The sequence below is a fragment of the Macaca mulatta genome, chromosome 19 (assembly GCF_049350105.2).
Source record: "Macaca mulatta isolate MMU2019108-1 chromosome 19, T2T-MMU8v2.0, whole genome shotgun sequence".
Taxonomy (NCBI): domain Eukaryota; kingdom Metazoa; phylum Chordata; class Mammalia; order Primates; family Cercopithecidae; genus Macaca; species Macaca mulatta.
The window spans coordinates 69804255-69820913 of record NC_133424.1 but is presented as its reverse complement, the minus strand read 5'-3'; the positions used below and the strand labels follow the sequence as shown (position 1 = coordinate 69820913).

Sequence of the window (16659 nt, the reverse complement as noted above, 5' to 3'; positions counted from 1 at the left end):
AACAACAACAACAACAAAGTAAAGAATAATCTTAGGCTGGGTGCAGCGGCTCACGCCTGTAATCTCAACACTTTGGGAGGCCAAGGTGGGTGGATCACTTGAGATCAGTAGTTCAAGACCTGCTTGGCCAACATGGTGAAACCCATCTCTACTAAAAACACAAAAATTAGCCAGGCATGGTGGCTCAAGCCTGTAGTCCCAGTTACACGAGAGGCTGAGGCAGGAGAATCACTTGAACCAGGAGGAGGAGGCTGCAGTGAGCCGAGATCGTACCATTGCAGCCCGGGCAACGAGCAAAAATTTGGTCTCAAAAAAAAAAAAAAAAAAAAAAGAGGCTTCATCCTCATTAGTATAGTGGTGAGTAAGTAACCTAACCCTCCTGAGTAGCTGGAATTACAGGCACCCACCACCACACCCAGCTACTGTTTGTATTTTTAGTAGAGAGGGGGTTTTACCATGTTGGTCAGGCTGATCTCGAACTACTGACCTCAGGTGATCCACCCACCTTGGCCTCCCAAAGTGCTGGGATTACAAGAGTGAACCACCACATCTGGCTGAAAATTACACATTCTGATGTGGAAATATACAGAACAGTGAACTATACACACTGTGGAAATATACAGAACAGTGAAAATTTTTAAGAATTTAGTTTGAAATACAGATATGCAGGACGTTGCAAATGTAAGAGTAGGGTCAGGAGCAAGAGCAAAGTTGGAGGTGCCACATACTTTCAAACAACCAGATCTCATGAGAACTCACTATCGTGAGGACAGCACCAAAAGGATGGTGCTAAACCATTCAGGGGAAACCACCCTCATGAGCCAATCACCTCCTGCCAGGCCCCACCTCCAACATTGGAGATTACATTTCAACATGAGGTTTGGGCAGGACAGATATCCACACCATATCAATAGTGCAGAATACCTTTCACCTACTTTCCCCAGTAGTAACATCTTATATAACCTTAGAACATCATCAAAACCAGGAATGCGACATTGGTTCAATCCTCAGACCTCTTTCAGACCTCACCATTTTATACACTCGTTGTGTGCGTGTAGTTCTATGTATTTTTTTTTTTTTTTGAGACAAGAGTCTCTCTCTGTCACCCAGGCTGGAATACCATGGGGCGATCTTGGCTCACTGTAACCTGCACCTCCCGAGTTCAAGTGATTCTCCTGCCTCAGCCTCCTGTGTGGCTGGGACTACAAGTGCACGCCACCATGCCCAGGTTGGTTTTTTTTTTTTTTTTTTGAGACGGAGTCTCACTCTGTCACCCAGGCTGGAGTGCAGCGGCACAATCTCGGCTCACTGCAAGCTCTGTCTCCGAGGTTCACGCCATTCTCCTGCCTCAGCCTCCTGAGTAGCTGGGACTACAGGGGCCCACCACCACACCCAGCTAATTTTTTGTATGGGCAATAATTCAAATTCAGATTATGCCAAAACTGGAAAGACAGTTGTATTTTTCCATTATACTGTTGTCTCTGAGGCATACAAATAATATGACACCTCCCTCTCCCTCCAAAGGTGTTTACTCTGTAAAGCTGGCAGGGCCCAATTCTGTTTTTGAACCACCTTAAAGAGTAAATCAAATGCCAAGATAAAGGTAGCTTAAATAATAATACCTTTATTATTGTAAAAAACAAAGCAATGTGAGGCAGGCAGTTCCAAAGTTGGTGACTTAGAGGCTGGAAAAAATCCATGGAGGTGTCACATGAAACCAACATGTCTTGAAAGAAGAGTCCTTCTTGGCAAGCTGCCAACAACACTCATATTGGGTTCTCTGGCACAAAGCTGGGTCAAGTCCATGCCCTAACTTGTCAGAGAGGAAGACTCAAGACTATTCATGATTTCTTCTAGCAAATAGGGAGAAACAGAGGTCTGCTTCCTTCAGCAGGTTCAGGAGGTAAATGATGCACATTATGTGGACCTCACAGGTGGTAGATGTGATACGGCTTCTGCCTCAGAAACTGTCAGTGACATAAATGGCAAGAGCCATATATGGCAGGTGAGAAAGTCTAACACTTTCTAAATGGCAGGTTAGAAAGTGTAACACATACCTGGAACTTAAGGGGAATCTGCCCACTGTATATATATCCTTAGATGTTGGGGCTTCCAGTTCAGGTACTTGTCTCTCTCACCGGTGTACTCCTTCAGTATAATTACACTAAAAGGAACTTGCATATTCTCAGTACAGTTAAGGCTTTTCTCCAATGTGAACTCTCTGGTGTTGAATGAGGACAGATTTGCAGCCAAAGGATTTCCCACATTCACTGCACTGATAAGGCCTTTTTCCAGTGTGAACTCTCCGGTGTTGAATGAGGCTAGAACTTTGGCTAAAGGATTTCCCACATTCACTGCACTCATAAGGCCTTTCTCCAGTGTGAACTCTCAGGTGTTTAATGAGGTTAGATTTACAGCTAAAGGATTTGCTACATTCACTGCACTCAACAGGCCTTTCTCCAGTGTGAACTCTCTGGTGGTTCTTAAGGTTGGAGCTATGGCTAAAGGATTTCCCACATTCCCCACACACATAAGGCCTTTCCCCTGTGTGGACTTTCCGATGTGAACTGAAGCTGGAGCTTTGCTTAAACGATTTCCCACATTTACTGCACTCATAGGGTCTTTCTCCTGTGTGAAGTCTCCGGTGGTGAATGAGGCTGGAGCTTCGGCTAAAGGATTTTCCACATTCATTGCATTCATGAGGTCTTTCTCCAGTGTGAACTCTCTGGTGGTAAATGAGGCTGAAGTTTTGGCTAAAAGATTTCCCACATTCACTGCATTCATAAGGTCTTTCTCCAGTGTGAACTCTGCGATGCTGCATGAGGTTGGACCTTTGGCTAAAAGATTTCCCACATTCGCTGCATTCATAAGGCCTTTCTCCAGTGTGAACTTTCCTATGGCTATTGAGGCTGTAGATCTGACTAAAGGATTTCCCACATTCAGGGCACACATAAGGCCTTTCTCCAGTATGAACTCTTTGATGTATAATGAAACTGGAGTAGTAGGTAAAGAATTTTCCACATTCGTTGCATTCATAAGGCCTTTCTTCACTGTGGACTTTCTGGTGCTGAATGAGGTTACATCTTCGCGTACATGCTTTCCCACATTTGCTGCACTCAAAAAGCCCTTCTCTAGTGAGGATTCTCTGGTCCTGAACAAGTGTGTCTGTGTGGCTAAAGGCTTTACTGTATTTTCCCCAGTTGCGATGACTTTTTCCACTGTAAAAGGCCACCACACACTTGTTACTGTTATTTGGCTTCTCCCCTGTTTGAGTGGCTTCTTGATGGAGAAACCTCATGTTGGCCAGGAAGTCTTTCCTGATCTCCCTACAGGTGAAGGGCTTCTCCGACACGTGGACTGTGCAGCTCTTTGTAAATGAGGTTGTGTCCACGTAACTTGTGAAAGGTGCCTCTTTAATGTGCTGCCTCTGGTGCTGTTGAAGATTTGCATTGATGTAGAATTGTTTTCCATATGTGTGTAGTTTCTGCCCACAGTTTGTTCCTTGGTGTTCAGCCAAGTGCAAAATATCTCTCAAGACCAGGCCACATATTTCACAGGAGTAGGCATTCTGGGAAGATGAACCTTCTTTGGAAGTCCTGAACTGTGGCACTCCTTCTACAGAAATTCTCTGTTCAGAAGGTGTTTCCTCATGCTCCACTCCATGCCAACAACCTAAAAGTAAAGAGGTCGTGGTGAAGTACATGTTACCTTTATTAGGAGGAGGCAATGCAATCGCAAATGCACATCAGTTATAGCAAAGAACCAGTATATGGGCCTGTCTTCAGGAAAAGTGAGTTGGGGGTCAGGTTCAGGAAGCACCTGTTGTGCATTACTGGTCCCTAAGGTTATGGAATAGGGAGGGTGGGCCCTCCCAGGTACAGTATACAAGGCTAAGGTATGGCCCAGGACTAAGAGGCATGTTCTACAATTAATTCCTCTGATAATAGCTTTTAGCGGGATCATATCTGCTGGTGACAAGTGATGCCGTGAAGTGTATGTCCAGGCCGAGGAAAACCTCACTGGAACAGTAACTGGTGTTCAGGGACTAGTAAGGGAGATATGCACACTTCAGGACAAAATAATATTACAGAATGCTACAGAGGGAACAGTGTAAAGAACAGATGGAATAAGGAGTCCGGAGAGGTGAGGATTAGCATTAGCTAGAAGTCAAAATAAAAATGACAAGTAGGAGAAATAACAAGTTTGTAAACTGTTAAGAATGAAGAGGGGAAGGTCAAAGTGAAGTGTCTCGGGCAAAGGCATCAAGACAAGTCAAACAGGACAGGTTCCTGGTGCAATTTAAACACAGACCTGATGACATGCCTTTTCCCAAGTGCCATTCATGTAGGCCAGGCTCTCTCTGATCCCATCTTGCTGAGGCTGGAGTCATGAACATCCTGTGAAGAACAGAGGACACTTCCCCTAGTCCTAGTTGAGCAACTACATGAGACCAGGATGATGTAAGTCCTAAGGGAAAGACAGGACACGTGAGCAACTAACACTGGCCCAGAAGAACTGGGCACAAAAAAGAACAAGGAAAGTTAAAGAAGTTAAGTTTGTATAAATTCAAGTTAGTGTTGTAACTTTAGGATGCTAAATGTAATTCCCATGGTAACTATTTAAAAAAAAGAGCTACATAAAGTATACAAAGAACTGGGCATGGTGGCTCACGCCTATAATCCCAGCACTTTGGGAGGCTGAGGTTGCTGGATCAACTGAGGTCAGGAGTTTGGGACCAGCATGGCCAACATGGTGAAACCCTGTCTCTACTAAAAATACAAAAATTAGCTGGGTGTGGTGGTGTGTGTTTGTAATCCCAGGAGGGATTACTCAGGAGGCTGAGGCAGGAGAATCGCTTGAACATGGGAGGCAGAGGTTGCAGTGAGCCAAGATCGCCCCACTGCACTCCAGCCTGGGCGACAGAGTGAGACTCCATTAAGAGAAAGAGGAAAGAAAAGAAAGGAAGGAAGGAAGGAAGGAAGGAAAGAAAGAGTACACAAAGGAAATGACAAGGAATTAAAAAGTTTCAGTACAAAAAAAAAAAAAAAAAAGTGAGCCGAACACAAAAGAAGCAGTAATGTAGGCAATTAGGATCAAAAAAGCTATAAGGCTATAAGACATGGGGAAAACAAGGAGCAAAATGATACAAGTCAACCCGTCCTTATCAGTGATTACCTTAAACATAAATGCCTTAAACTCTCCAAACTTTTAGCTTAAACTCTGCCAAAAGACAAAGATTGGCAGAATGGGTTAAAATGAAAACAACCCATGATCCAACTTTATGATGTCTACAAGAGATTCGCTTTAGATCCAAAGATATAAATAAGGTGGAAGTGACAGGCTACAAAAAGATATTCCATGCAAATAGCAAGCAAAAAAGAGTAAGAATGGCTACACTAATATCATACAATACAGACTTTAAATCAAAAAGGGTAACAAGAGATATAAAAGGATATTATATACTAATAAAAAAGGTCAATAGAGCAAGAGGAAATAACATTTATAAACACTTATGCACCTAATAATAGACCACCAAAACACATGAGGCAAAAATGGACAGAACTGAAGGGAGAAATGGATGGTTCTACAATAACAGTTAAATACATCGATACCTGACTCTCAGCAGTGGACAGAAGAATCAGAGAGAAGTGAGAAAACAGAGGACCTAAACAACCAACTAGCTCTAACAAATATATAAAGAGTATTCTACCCAACAACAACAGAATACACATTCCCTTCATGTGTACCTAGAACATTCTCCAGGACAGACCATAAATTAAGCCTCATTTGATTTAGAAAGACACACATCATACAAAGTATCTTCTCCAACCACAGTGGGATGAGGTTGGGAACTCTTAATAGAAGGAAACTAAAAAATTTACAAATCTGTAGAAATTAATACAATACTGAACAACCAGTGGGGCCATGAAGAAATCAGAAGGGAAATAAATTGGAGATACAGTAAAAGCAGTACTAAAGGGGAAATTTATAGCTATAAACCTTAAAAAGATGAAAGATCTCAACTCAACAATCTATTTTTACAACTTAAGGGATTATAAAAAGAGGAACAAACTAAAACCAAAGCTGGCAGGAAAAAAATAATAAAGACTAAAGCCTAGATAAATAAAATACAGAAGAGAAAAACAATAGAAAAAAAAAATCAACAAAACCAAAAGGTGTTTCTTTGAAAAGGTTATCAAAATTGACAAACCTGGCCAGGTGCAGTGGCTCATGCCTGTAATTCCAGCACTTTGGGAGGCCGAGGCAGCGGGTGGATCACCTGAGGTCAGGAGTTCAAGACCAGCCTGGCCAACGTGGTGAAACCCTGTCTCTATTAAAAATACAAAAATTAGCCAGGTATGATGGCATGTTCCTGTAACCCCAGCTACTCGGGAGGTCAAGGCAGGAGAATTGCTTGAATCCAGGAAGTGGAGGTTGCAGTGAGCCAAGATCACACCACTGCACTCTAGCCTGGGTGTCAGAGCAAGACTCCATCTCAAAAAAAAAAAAAAAAAAAAAGACAAACCTTAAAGAAAAGCCCTTGACTTGATGGCTTCACAGATGAATTCTACCAATCATTTAATTGGCCGGGCGCGGTGGCTCACGCCTGTAATCCCAGCTCTCAGGGAGGCAGAGGCGGGAGGATAGCTTGGGCCCAGGAGTTCGAGACCTGCCTGGGTAATATAGCGAGATCCCGTTCTCCACAAAAAGGAAAAAAAAAAAAAAAGACAATCATTTAATGAAGAACTAATACTTATCATTTTCAAATTCTTTCAAAAAACTGTAGCGTACACACTTCTAAATTCATCCTACATGGCCAGCATTACCCTGATTCCAATCCAAATGACACAAAGATTGTGTAAGAAAACATAACTACAGACCAATATCCTTGATTTTTTTTTTTTTTTTTTGGAGACGGAGTCTCGCTCTGTTGCCCAGGCTGGAGTGCAGTGGCTGGATCTCAGCTCACTGCAAGCTCCGCCTCCCGGGTTTACGCCATTCTCCTGCCTCAGCCTCCCGAGTAGCTGGGACTACAGGCGCCCACCACCTCGCCCGGCTAGTTTTTTGTATTTTTTAGTAGAGACGGGGTTTCACCGTGTTAGCCAGGATGGTCTCGATCTCCTGACCTCGTGATCTGCCCGTCTCGGCCTCCCAAAGTGCTGGGATTACAGGCTTGAGCCACCGCGCCCAGCAATATCCTTGATTATTAATGCAAAAACCATCAACCAAATATTAGCAAACTGAATTCAACAGCATATTAAAAGGATTATGCACTACCACCAGATAGAATTTATTCCTGGAATGCAAGGATGGTTCAACAAACAAAAACTGATCAAAGTGATGGCTTGCACCTGTAATCCCAGCTACTTGGGAGGCTGAGGCAGGAGGATCGCTTGAGGCCAGGAGCTTAAGACCAGCCTGTGTAACATAGCAAGACCCTATCTCTAAAAAAATTAAAACAATCATCTCAGCTGATGCACTAAAAGCATTAGACAATATGCAACACTTCTTCGTGAGGAAAACACTCAGTAAACCAGGAATAGGGGGAAATTAACTAAACATAATAAAATACATATGCAAAAAAACCAAAAACAAAAATAAAACCCACAGCTAAAATTATACTCGACAATGAAAGACTGAAAGATTTTCCTCTAAGATTAACAACAAGATAAGGATGCCTACTTTTAGCACTTCTGTTTAATGTAGCAATTAGGCAAGAAAAAGAAAGAAAAGGGACCAAAATGGGAAAAGAGGAGTAAAATTATCCCTACTCACAGATAATATACATGGAATACCATAAAGATTCCACGAAAAAACTGTTACAACTAATAAGCAAATTCAGCAAATAGAAGAATACAAATACAACATGCAAAAATCAGTTACGCTTCTATACACTAATGATGAACAATTTGAAAAGTAAACAATTCCACTTATATCAAAAAGAATAAAACATTAAAGATTAACTTAACCAAACAAGTAAAAGCCTTGTACACTAGAAACTACAAAATATTGCTAAAATGAATTAAATAAAACATTAATAAAAGAAAATATATCACATGCCTGTTCATGGACTAGAGGGCTCAATATTGTTAAGACGTCTATACTAGACAAAGTAATCTATAGAAAGTGTGATACCTATCGGCCGGGCGCGGTGGCTCAAGCCTGTAATCCCAGCACTTTGGGAGGCCGAGACGGGCAGATCACGAGGTCAGGAGATCGAGACCATCCTGGCTAACACAGTGAAACCCCGTCTCTACTAACAATACAAAAAAAAACTAGCTGGGCGAGGTGGCGGGTGCCTGTAGTCCCAGCTACTAGGGAGGCTGAGGCAGGAGAATGGCATAAACCCGGGAGGCGGAGCTTGCAGTGAGCTGAGATCCGGCCACTGCACTCCAGCCTGGGTGACGGAGCAAGACTCCGTCTCAAAAAAAAAAATAAAATAAAAAAATAAAAGTGCAATACCTATCAAAATCCAAATGATGTTACTTTGCAGAAATAAAAAAATCCATCCTAAAATTCATTTGAAATATTAAGAGACACAGAATAGCTAAAACAATTTTGAAAAGGATGAAAGTTGGAAGACTCACAGTTTGTAATTTCAAAACTTACTGCAAGGCTAGAGAAATTAAAACTGTGGTACTCCCATAAAGAAAGACATATAGATCAATGGACTAGAAGAGACCCCAGAAATAAACCCTCAAATATCTGGCCAAATGATTTTTGACCAGGAGAAAGAAGACAAATTTTCAACACATGATGCTAGGAAAACTGGGTATCTACATGTGAAAGAATGAAGTTGGTCCCTTACCTGACACCACATATAAAAATTAATTCAAAACAGATCAAAGAGCTGAATGTAAGCACTAAAACTGTAAAACTCTTAAAACAAGGAAAAAGCTTCATGACACTGGACTTGTTAATGATTCCTTGGATATGATATAAAAAGCATAGACAATAAAAGTAAAACAGTAAAACGGAATTCATCAAAATGAGAAACTTGTACATCAAAGGATCCTATCAACACACTAAAAATGTAACCCACAAAATAAGAGAAAACATTTGCAAATCACGTATCTGATAAAGGAATATCTAGAACATAGATAACTCTTAAAACTCAATAAAAAATTATATTTAACACTTCTAATTACAATTAATAAAACTCAATTTAAAAATAGGCAAAGGACTTGAATAAAAACATCATTTGAAGATATACAAATAGCCAATCAGCACATGAACAGACGCTCAATATCAGTAATCTGCAAATCACAACCACAATGAGATATCACCTCACACCAATTTGGATGACTTATCAAAAAAAATCAGAAAATAACAAGTGATGGTGAGGGTGTGAAGAAACTAGAACCTTTGTCTGCTGCTTGTGGGAATGTAAAACGGTGCAGCTGCTATGAAAAACAATTCTGGTGGTTCCTTAAAAATTAAAAATAATTACCTTATGATCCAGAAATTCTGCTTTTGGGCCAATACCCAAAAGAATTGAAAGCAAGAACACAAATATGTATCTGAACACCCATGTTCACAGTAATATTATTCACAACAGCCAGAAGGTGAAAACAACCTGTGTCCACTGATGAAGGAATGGATAAACTAATACATACAAAAGAATATTATTCAGCCTTAAAAAGAAGCAATTCTGATACACATTACAACATGGATGAACCTTGAAGATATTATGCTAAGTGAAGTAAGCCAGACAGAAAAGAACAAATATTGTGTGATCCCACTCATATGAGGTACTTACGGTAGACAAATTCATACAGACCAAAAGCAAAATGGTGGTTGCCAGGGGATGGGAAGAGTTATTGCTTAATGAGTACAAAGTTTCAGTTTTATAAGATGAAAAAGTAGTACAGAAGGATGGTGGTGATAGTTGTACAACAATGTGAATGTACTAAATGCTGCTGAACTATACACTTGAAAATGATTAAAATAAGCCGGGCGCAGTGGCTCACGCCTGTAATCCCAGCACTTTGGGAGGCTGAGGCGGGTGGATCGCCTGAGGTCGGGAGTTCGAGACCAGCCTGACCAACATGGAGAAACCCCGTCTCTACTAAAAATACAAAATTAGCTGGGCCTGGTGGCACATGCCTATAATCCCAGCTACTAGGGAGGCTGAGGCAGGAGAATTGCTTGAACCTGGGAGGCGGAAGTTGCGGTGAGCCAAGATCGTGCCATTGCACTCCAGCCTGGGCAACAAGAGCGAAACTCCGCCTCAAAAAAAAAAAAAAATGATTAAAATAGTAAAGTTTGTTATATATATTTTACAATTAAAAACAAACAAAGAAGAACACCTTGGAGGAGGTTTTTATAAGAACAGTCTGTGTAGTGTCTCTGTGGTGCAATTCATTAGAGTGTTCTGCTGTTAATGGAAAGGTTGGTGGTTCAAGAACAGTTTGTGTAAATAGTGACAATGTCAGTGACTGCATTTCATGTCACAGTCAAGCACAAATAAATGTCGGGTACATGAAGGGAGGGGAAACTGGATGCCGTAGATCTAGAAAGTTACCAGACAGGGAGAAGGCAAGTCAGGTGGGATCTATTAGGCTTACTGTAAGATGTGGGTAAGGATTGATCCCAAATCCTTACCCAAGGTGCTTTTAGGCTGGGATGATAAGGGAAGTAGGCTTGCACTCAGTCCACAACATCTACCCAGGGAACTGGGGAAGGAGGCAGTGCCTATGGTCCAGATATGAGGACAGAGCTGCTCCTGAGGAAAAGGAGAAACACAGAGCCTGGTACAGGGCACAAGGGTGAGTATGAGGGCCTTACCCAGGGAGGACGTAAGTGCAAAGTTCTCCAGCATCACATCGAAGTACAGGTGTTTCTGAGCCTCATCAAGGAGATCCCATTCCTCCCAGGAGAAGTACACGGCCACATCTTCAAAAGTCACACTTCCCTAGCATAATAGGGATTGATGAAACCATGAACAGTCTCACTTTGGAAGACTCAAAATCCATGTCCTCATACATTCTCCTCCCAAGCTCCCTAAGTCAGAAGAGACACCAGACCTTGGTGTCATTGATCCCTGCTGTCTCTTCACATTCCCATTAGTCACTGTTTTCATTCTGTTTTCTACTCTGTATCCTGTCAACACTTGGGTTAGAGAAATCTCCCTCCTCTTATCCCAAACTCCAACTTCCTCACAATAGATGCCAAACTTCACAGAAATGAAGGAAACCTGCAGTTCCCTGAACCAGTTCAGTCTCACCTCCAAGGAGTTCCAAAAGCTGGTACTATCATAAACTTTCACCCCTTTACATTGGCTGCTCCAAATGGAAACATTGACCTGGACTCAGCACCCCGAACTCAGGGATTCTCTAGGGTTCCCAAACCAACAGCTGAGAGAATGGTAGGTGAGTCCCGTTACACCACAAATCTAAAGAAAATATCTGTGTGGGGAGGGAGGAGGGACATTCCAGACCAGTGAGGGGCTGAGATACCTCCACTTACCTGTGTAAGCTTGAAAAGTACCTCTGTAGCTATGGGAACCTGTGGAAAGACGCAGGCCTCAGAGGAATGTGATCATGGGAGTGCTCCATGGGCACAGACCTTCCCTGTACCCTTGCCTCGGCCGAGAGCCACGTAACTTTGGGTCGACTGTCTAACCTGTGCGCCTCAGTCCTTAGTGCTGCCTCTCACCAGTTGTGTGGCCTTGGAAAAATATTCAACCTCCCTCTGCCTCAACGTCCTCATCCATCTCTAAAGTCTTTTCTTCCACTGAACAGCCTGCAGAGGATTTTTCAAATCCTAACTCAGATGGTGTCTCTCGTTTAAGCTCTCTATGGCTCCCACGGCCCTAAGAATAAAGGTAGATCTCTCTCAAACTTTGTTCTCTGCAGTAACAATGTGGAGCCCAGGTTCCTGAATGCCTCCTTCTCGGTCGCCCATCCAAGCTCTGCAAGCGCCGGTCCTGTCCCTTGTCCCCCTGCCCACCACATCGGATGTCAGAAACAGGGGCCCCACCCACGAGCCTCAGTGTCCCCGACCCTGTGCTACAGAAACGCGAGCTGGTGCCCCTCACTTGGGACTTAAGAATCGCGGCCGGGGGAGGTCCGGAGATCGCAGTGCTCACCGGAGCCGGGTCCCTCAGTGCGGTCGCCATCCGAGTCTGTGGGCGGAGCTGGACCGGGAGCTGCGGGCTACCGGGGGGGAACACGAGCACCGCTATCCCCAGGCAGGCCTCGCAGGCGGCTCTGCCTCCGACCCTCAGACCTGACTCTCGCGGCTTCACGGTCCGTCACTTCGATGCCGAAGAGGCACACCAAGGAGGCTGACGGATAGAACGGACCTGAGGGCAGCCAAAATGACCGCTGCGAACACGCCAGAAGTCCCGCCCCGAGGGGCACGCCCACACGGAAATGCCCCTGTCTTGGATTTTCATTGGATCAAAGTACTGCCGCTCGACGCAAAGCTTTCTGGGAAATGTAGTCTCCCCAAGGCTGCGGCAGACGGCGCCTTGTGTGCAGACTGCTGGGAGCGCTAGGAAACTGAGTCTGCCGCCCTCCAGGGCGACTGAGGGGCTTCGGTGTTTGAGGTCTTAAGTAGGCTGACACTTGAACAACACAGGTTTCAGCTGTGCGGGTCCATTTACACGTAGGCTTTTTTTTTTTTTTTCTCCCAATAAACGTTACTTCGAGTGTGCTCCTTTAGCTCCCCCACCTCTTGCCCCAGAGACAAGATCAGCCCCTCCTCATTCTCTTGCCTAGCGTGAAGAACACAAGGATGAAGACCTTTATGATGATACACTTCCACTTAATAATTAGTAAATGTATTTTCCGTTCCATATTCTTTTATTTTCCTTTTTTTATTGGGTGAAATGTCAACGAGCCTCTTATAATTTTCCTGATACCCTTTCTCTAGTCTGTTTTAGTATAAGTATAGTTCTTACACTAAAATATATATAATGCATATATCATACAAAATGTGTAATCATATATATATGTGTTATGCGTATATCATGCATATATCATACAAAATGTTAATCGATTGGGAGTTTATGTAATTCATAAGGCTTCTGGGCAACTTCATAAGGCTTCCGGGCAACAGTCGGCTATTAGTAGTTAAGGTCTAGGGGAGTCAAAAGTAATACGAGGATTTTCAATTCCGCGGGGGTCGGTGTCAGCTGTATATCAGTCTCTAGTGTAGAGGATCACTTCAGTATTTAGACATCATTTCAGATTCCATGCAGCCCACCCCAGCAGATGTCCACTGGTAGCTGGAAGTGAAAAAATGTTATCTTATTGCTCTTCAAATGCATGCAGCCTGAAGTGTTAAAGTCACTTTTTGTAGGTTTTGTCAGGGACAAAAGACGCCAGACAGGGCTATGACAGGAAGATAGTGGAGGGATAGTGGGCAGCCCTGAATCCAATGGACAAGGAAAGCTCCCTGCTTCTGGTGCCCCCAGAAAACGCTCTCCTGCCTGCAAAGTCAGTTTTGTTCATAAAACATGAAGCTTTAATACATGAATGTTCATTTTCCTTGTATAATCAAAATATTTAATTTTTTTTTTTTGAGACAGGGTCTCATTGTTGTCCAGGCTGGTGTACAGCGGAACAATCATAGCTCATTGCAGCCTCAACCTCCTGGGGTCAAGTGATCCTCCGGCCTCAGCCTCTTGAGTAGCTGGGACTACAAGCACACCACCACACCCGGCTAATTAAAAAAAATTATTGTAGGAATGGGGTCTCCCCATAGGGCCCAGGCTAGTCTCAAACCCCTAGGGCCATGCAATCTTCTTGCCTCAGCCTCCCAAACTGCTGAGATTACAAGCGTGAGTCACCTTGCCCAGCCAAAAGTTTTTAATGCATAAAATATCAAATTATGATTATTATTTTAAACAGGGCCTCACTCTGTCGCCTAGAAAGTTTATATTATTTTAAGGTACATATATGCACATTGTTAAATGTACACATATACATTTTATATATACTAGGTCAAATTTTACATTTCACAATAAAAATGATCCTTTAGGACAAATTAATACCAATAAAATAAAATAAATTAAAATTAAAAATTGTAAAATGATTTTATCAAATATATAATGTATTTCTTTACACATTTACTACAAACATTTATAAGTGGAATGACTACTATTGTACATCTGGTTAGATCTCACAATGGGCTTGTCGTCGTCTTTAGGAAAAAGGTTACAGTTCTCGGCTGGGCCTATATTACACAACCAACCATTACATATTGCTTCACCTCCTACCATGTATCTCCTCTACATCCTACACATGCTGGATTTCTTCAGAACCCTGAAAGCTGTGTGTGCATTCACATGCAGGGATCTTTCCAGGTTACTTTTTTCCTACCTGAGACTGCTGAATCCTATTATGCTTTAAAAATTCATACTTTCAGGTAACCAACTGAAAAACTAGTGAAAAATGACACAACTCGTCAGCCACAGTGGCTCACGCTTGTAATCCCAGCACTTTGGGAGGCCAAGGTGGGCGAATCACCTGAGGTGAGGAGTTCAAGAACAGCCTGGCCAACGTGGTGAAACCCCGTCTCTACTAAAAATTCCAAAATTAGCCAGGGGTAGTGGCGGGCACCTGTAATCCCAGTTACTCGGGAAGCTGAGGCAGGAGAATCAGAATCACTTGAACTTGGGAAGTGAAGGTTGCAGTGAGTTGAGATCGCGCCACTGCATTCCAGCCTAGGTGACAGAGCGAGACTCTGTCTCCAACAACAAAAAAAAAGGACACAACTCTTTATGTCCAAATTCAATGTTTCCATCCATTGCACATACTCAAAACTTCCCAGTACTCCTCATGAGGTAATGAAGCACAATTAGCTGAAGTAAGTTTTGTATAATCATATAAAATTTTCAGGGCTGGACTTGGTGGCTCATGCCTGTAATCCCAGCACTTTGGGAGGCTGAGGCGGGCGGATCACAAGGTCAAGAGATCAAGACTATCCTGGCCAACATGGTGAAACCCTGTCTCTACTAAAAAATACAAAAATTACCTGGGCATGGTGGCGCATGCCTGTAGTCCCAGCTACTCGGGAGGCTGAGGCAGAAGAATCGCTTGAACCCAGGAGGTGGAGGTTGCAGTGAGCCGAGATCATGCCACAGCACTCCAGCTAGTGACAGTGCAAGACTCCGTCTCAAAAGAAAAAAAAAAAAGAAACATCTTGATTAAAAACCGAAATGGGCAAAGACTTTAGGTTTAGATACCTCACCAGAGAAGACACAGATGACAAATAAGTGTATGAAAAGATAATCCCTGTCATATGTCATCAGGAAAGTGAAAATTAAAACAGCAGTGAGATACCACTACACATCCATTAGAATGAACCACCTCTGACAACTGCAAATGGTTGAGAAAATGTACAGCAACAGGAGCTCTCATTGCTGATGGAATGCAAAGTTGTACAGCCACTTTGAAATGGAGTTTGGTGGTTTCTTACAAAACTAAACACACTTTTACCATACAATGTGGTAACCATATTTTTCAGAATTTATCCATATGAATGGAAAATTTATGTCCACACAAAAACCTGTACATGTATGTTTATAGCAGTTTTATCCAAAATTGGCATACCTGGAAGCAACAAAAATGTCCTTGAGTAAGTGAATGGATTAGAAACTGTAGTATATCTAGACAATGGAACATTACTCAATGCTGAAGGTAAATGAATCATCAAGACATGAAAAAACATGGAGGTACCTTGTATGCATACCACTAAATGAAAGAAGCCAATCTGAAAAGGCAATATGCTGTATGATTCCAATTAATGACATTTGAGAAAAGGTAAAAGTATGAAAGAGCAAAAAGATCAGTGGTTGCTGGGGGTTTAGAAGGGTAGGAGGGATGAATTTGTGGAGCACAGAGGATTAGCAGGGCGATGAAACAATTTTATATGACACTCTAATAGTGGACACGTGTCATTGTACCTTTGTCCAAACACAGAATGTACAACCCTAAGAGTGAACCCTAATGTAAAGTAGGGACTTTGGGTGATAATGATGTGTCAGTGTAGGTTTACAATTGTTACAAATGTGCCACTCCGGTTGGGGTTGGCGGGGGGAGGAGGGGACGGCTATGCATATGTAGGTGTGCAGGGAGTATATGGATATCTCTTTACCTTTCCCTTAATTTTACTGCAAACCTAAAAGTGCTCTTAAAAACTTAGTAATAGGCCGGGCGTGGTGGCTCAAGCCTGTAATCCCAGCACTTTGGGAGGCCGAGACGGGCGCATCACGAGATCAGGAGATCGAGACCATCCTGGCTAACACGGTGAAATCCCGTCTCTACCAAAAAATACAAAAACTTAGCCGGGCGAGGTGGCGGGCGCCTGTAGCCCCAGCTACTAGGGAGGCTGAGGCAGGAGAATGGCGTAAACCCGGGAGGCGGAGCTTGCAGTGAGCTGAGATCCGGCCACTGCACTCCAGCCCGGGCGACAGAGCGAGACTCCGTCTCAAAAAAAAAACAAAAACAAAAAACAAAAAACAAACAAAAACTTAGTAATAAAAAAAGATTGTGTCAGCACCATAAGGCAGGGTGGGAAAAAAGATAAATTTCAAAAGAAAAAAAAAAATTGTGGCTGCCTCAGAGTCATATTCTGCGTCCTCTTGAAAGATAGTTGGGGATCAAAATTTTCCCTGCAGGTGAAGCCACAAGTGGCATACCTTGTAAA

General features: G+C 42.8%; 1 protein-coding gene across 17 annotated transcripts; it reads right to left on the bottom strand.

The window, feature by feature from the left end:
* Positions 1 to 1604: 1604 nt before the first annotated feature.
* ZNF211 (zinc finger protein 211) lies at positions 1605 to 15125 on the bottom strand. 17 transcript variants are annotated; one of them, XM_077980062.1, is made up of 6 exons: positions 12092 to 12351; positions 11626 to 11745; positions 11470 to 11508; positions 10789 to 10915; positions 4312 to 4467; positions 1605 to 3672 (listed from the first exon to the last, which is right to left on the bottom strand). In XM_077980062.1, the coding sequence occupies exons 4-6, from the start codon at positions 10820 to 10822 to the stop codon at positions 2195 to 2197; spliced, it is 1668 nt and encodes a 555-aa protein (XP_077836188.1). In that variant the 5' UTR covers positions 10823 to 10915; positions 11470 to 11508; positions 11626 to 11745; positions 12092 to 12351; the 3' UTR covers positions 1605 to 2194. The 17 variants fall into 17 exon arrangements, with proteins under 17 accessions (XP_077836188.1, XP_077836194.1, XP_077836196.1 ...); XM_077980068.1 differs by lacking the exons at positions 11626 to 11745; positions 12092 to 12351 and adding an exon at positions 14986 to 15125 and having other exon boundaries at positions 4312 to 4397; XM_077980070.1 differs by lacking the exon at positions 4312 to 4467 and having other exon boundaries at positions 11626 to 11815.
* Positions 15126 to 16659: the final 1534 nt, after the last annotated feature.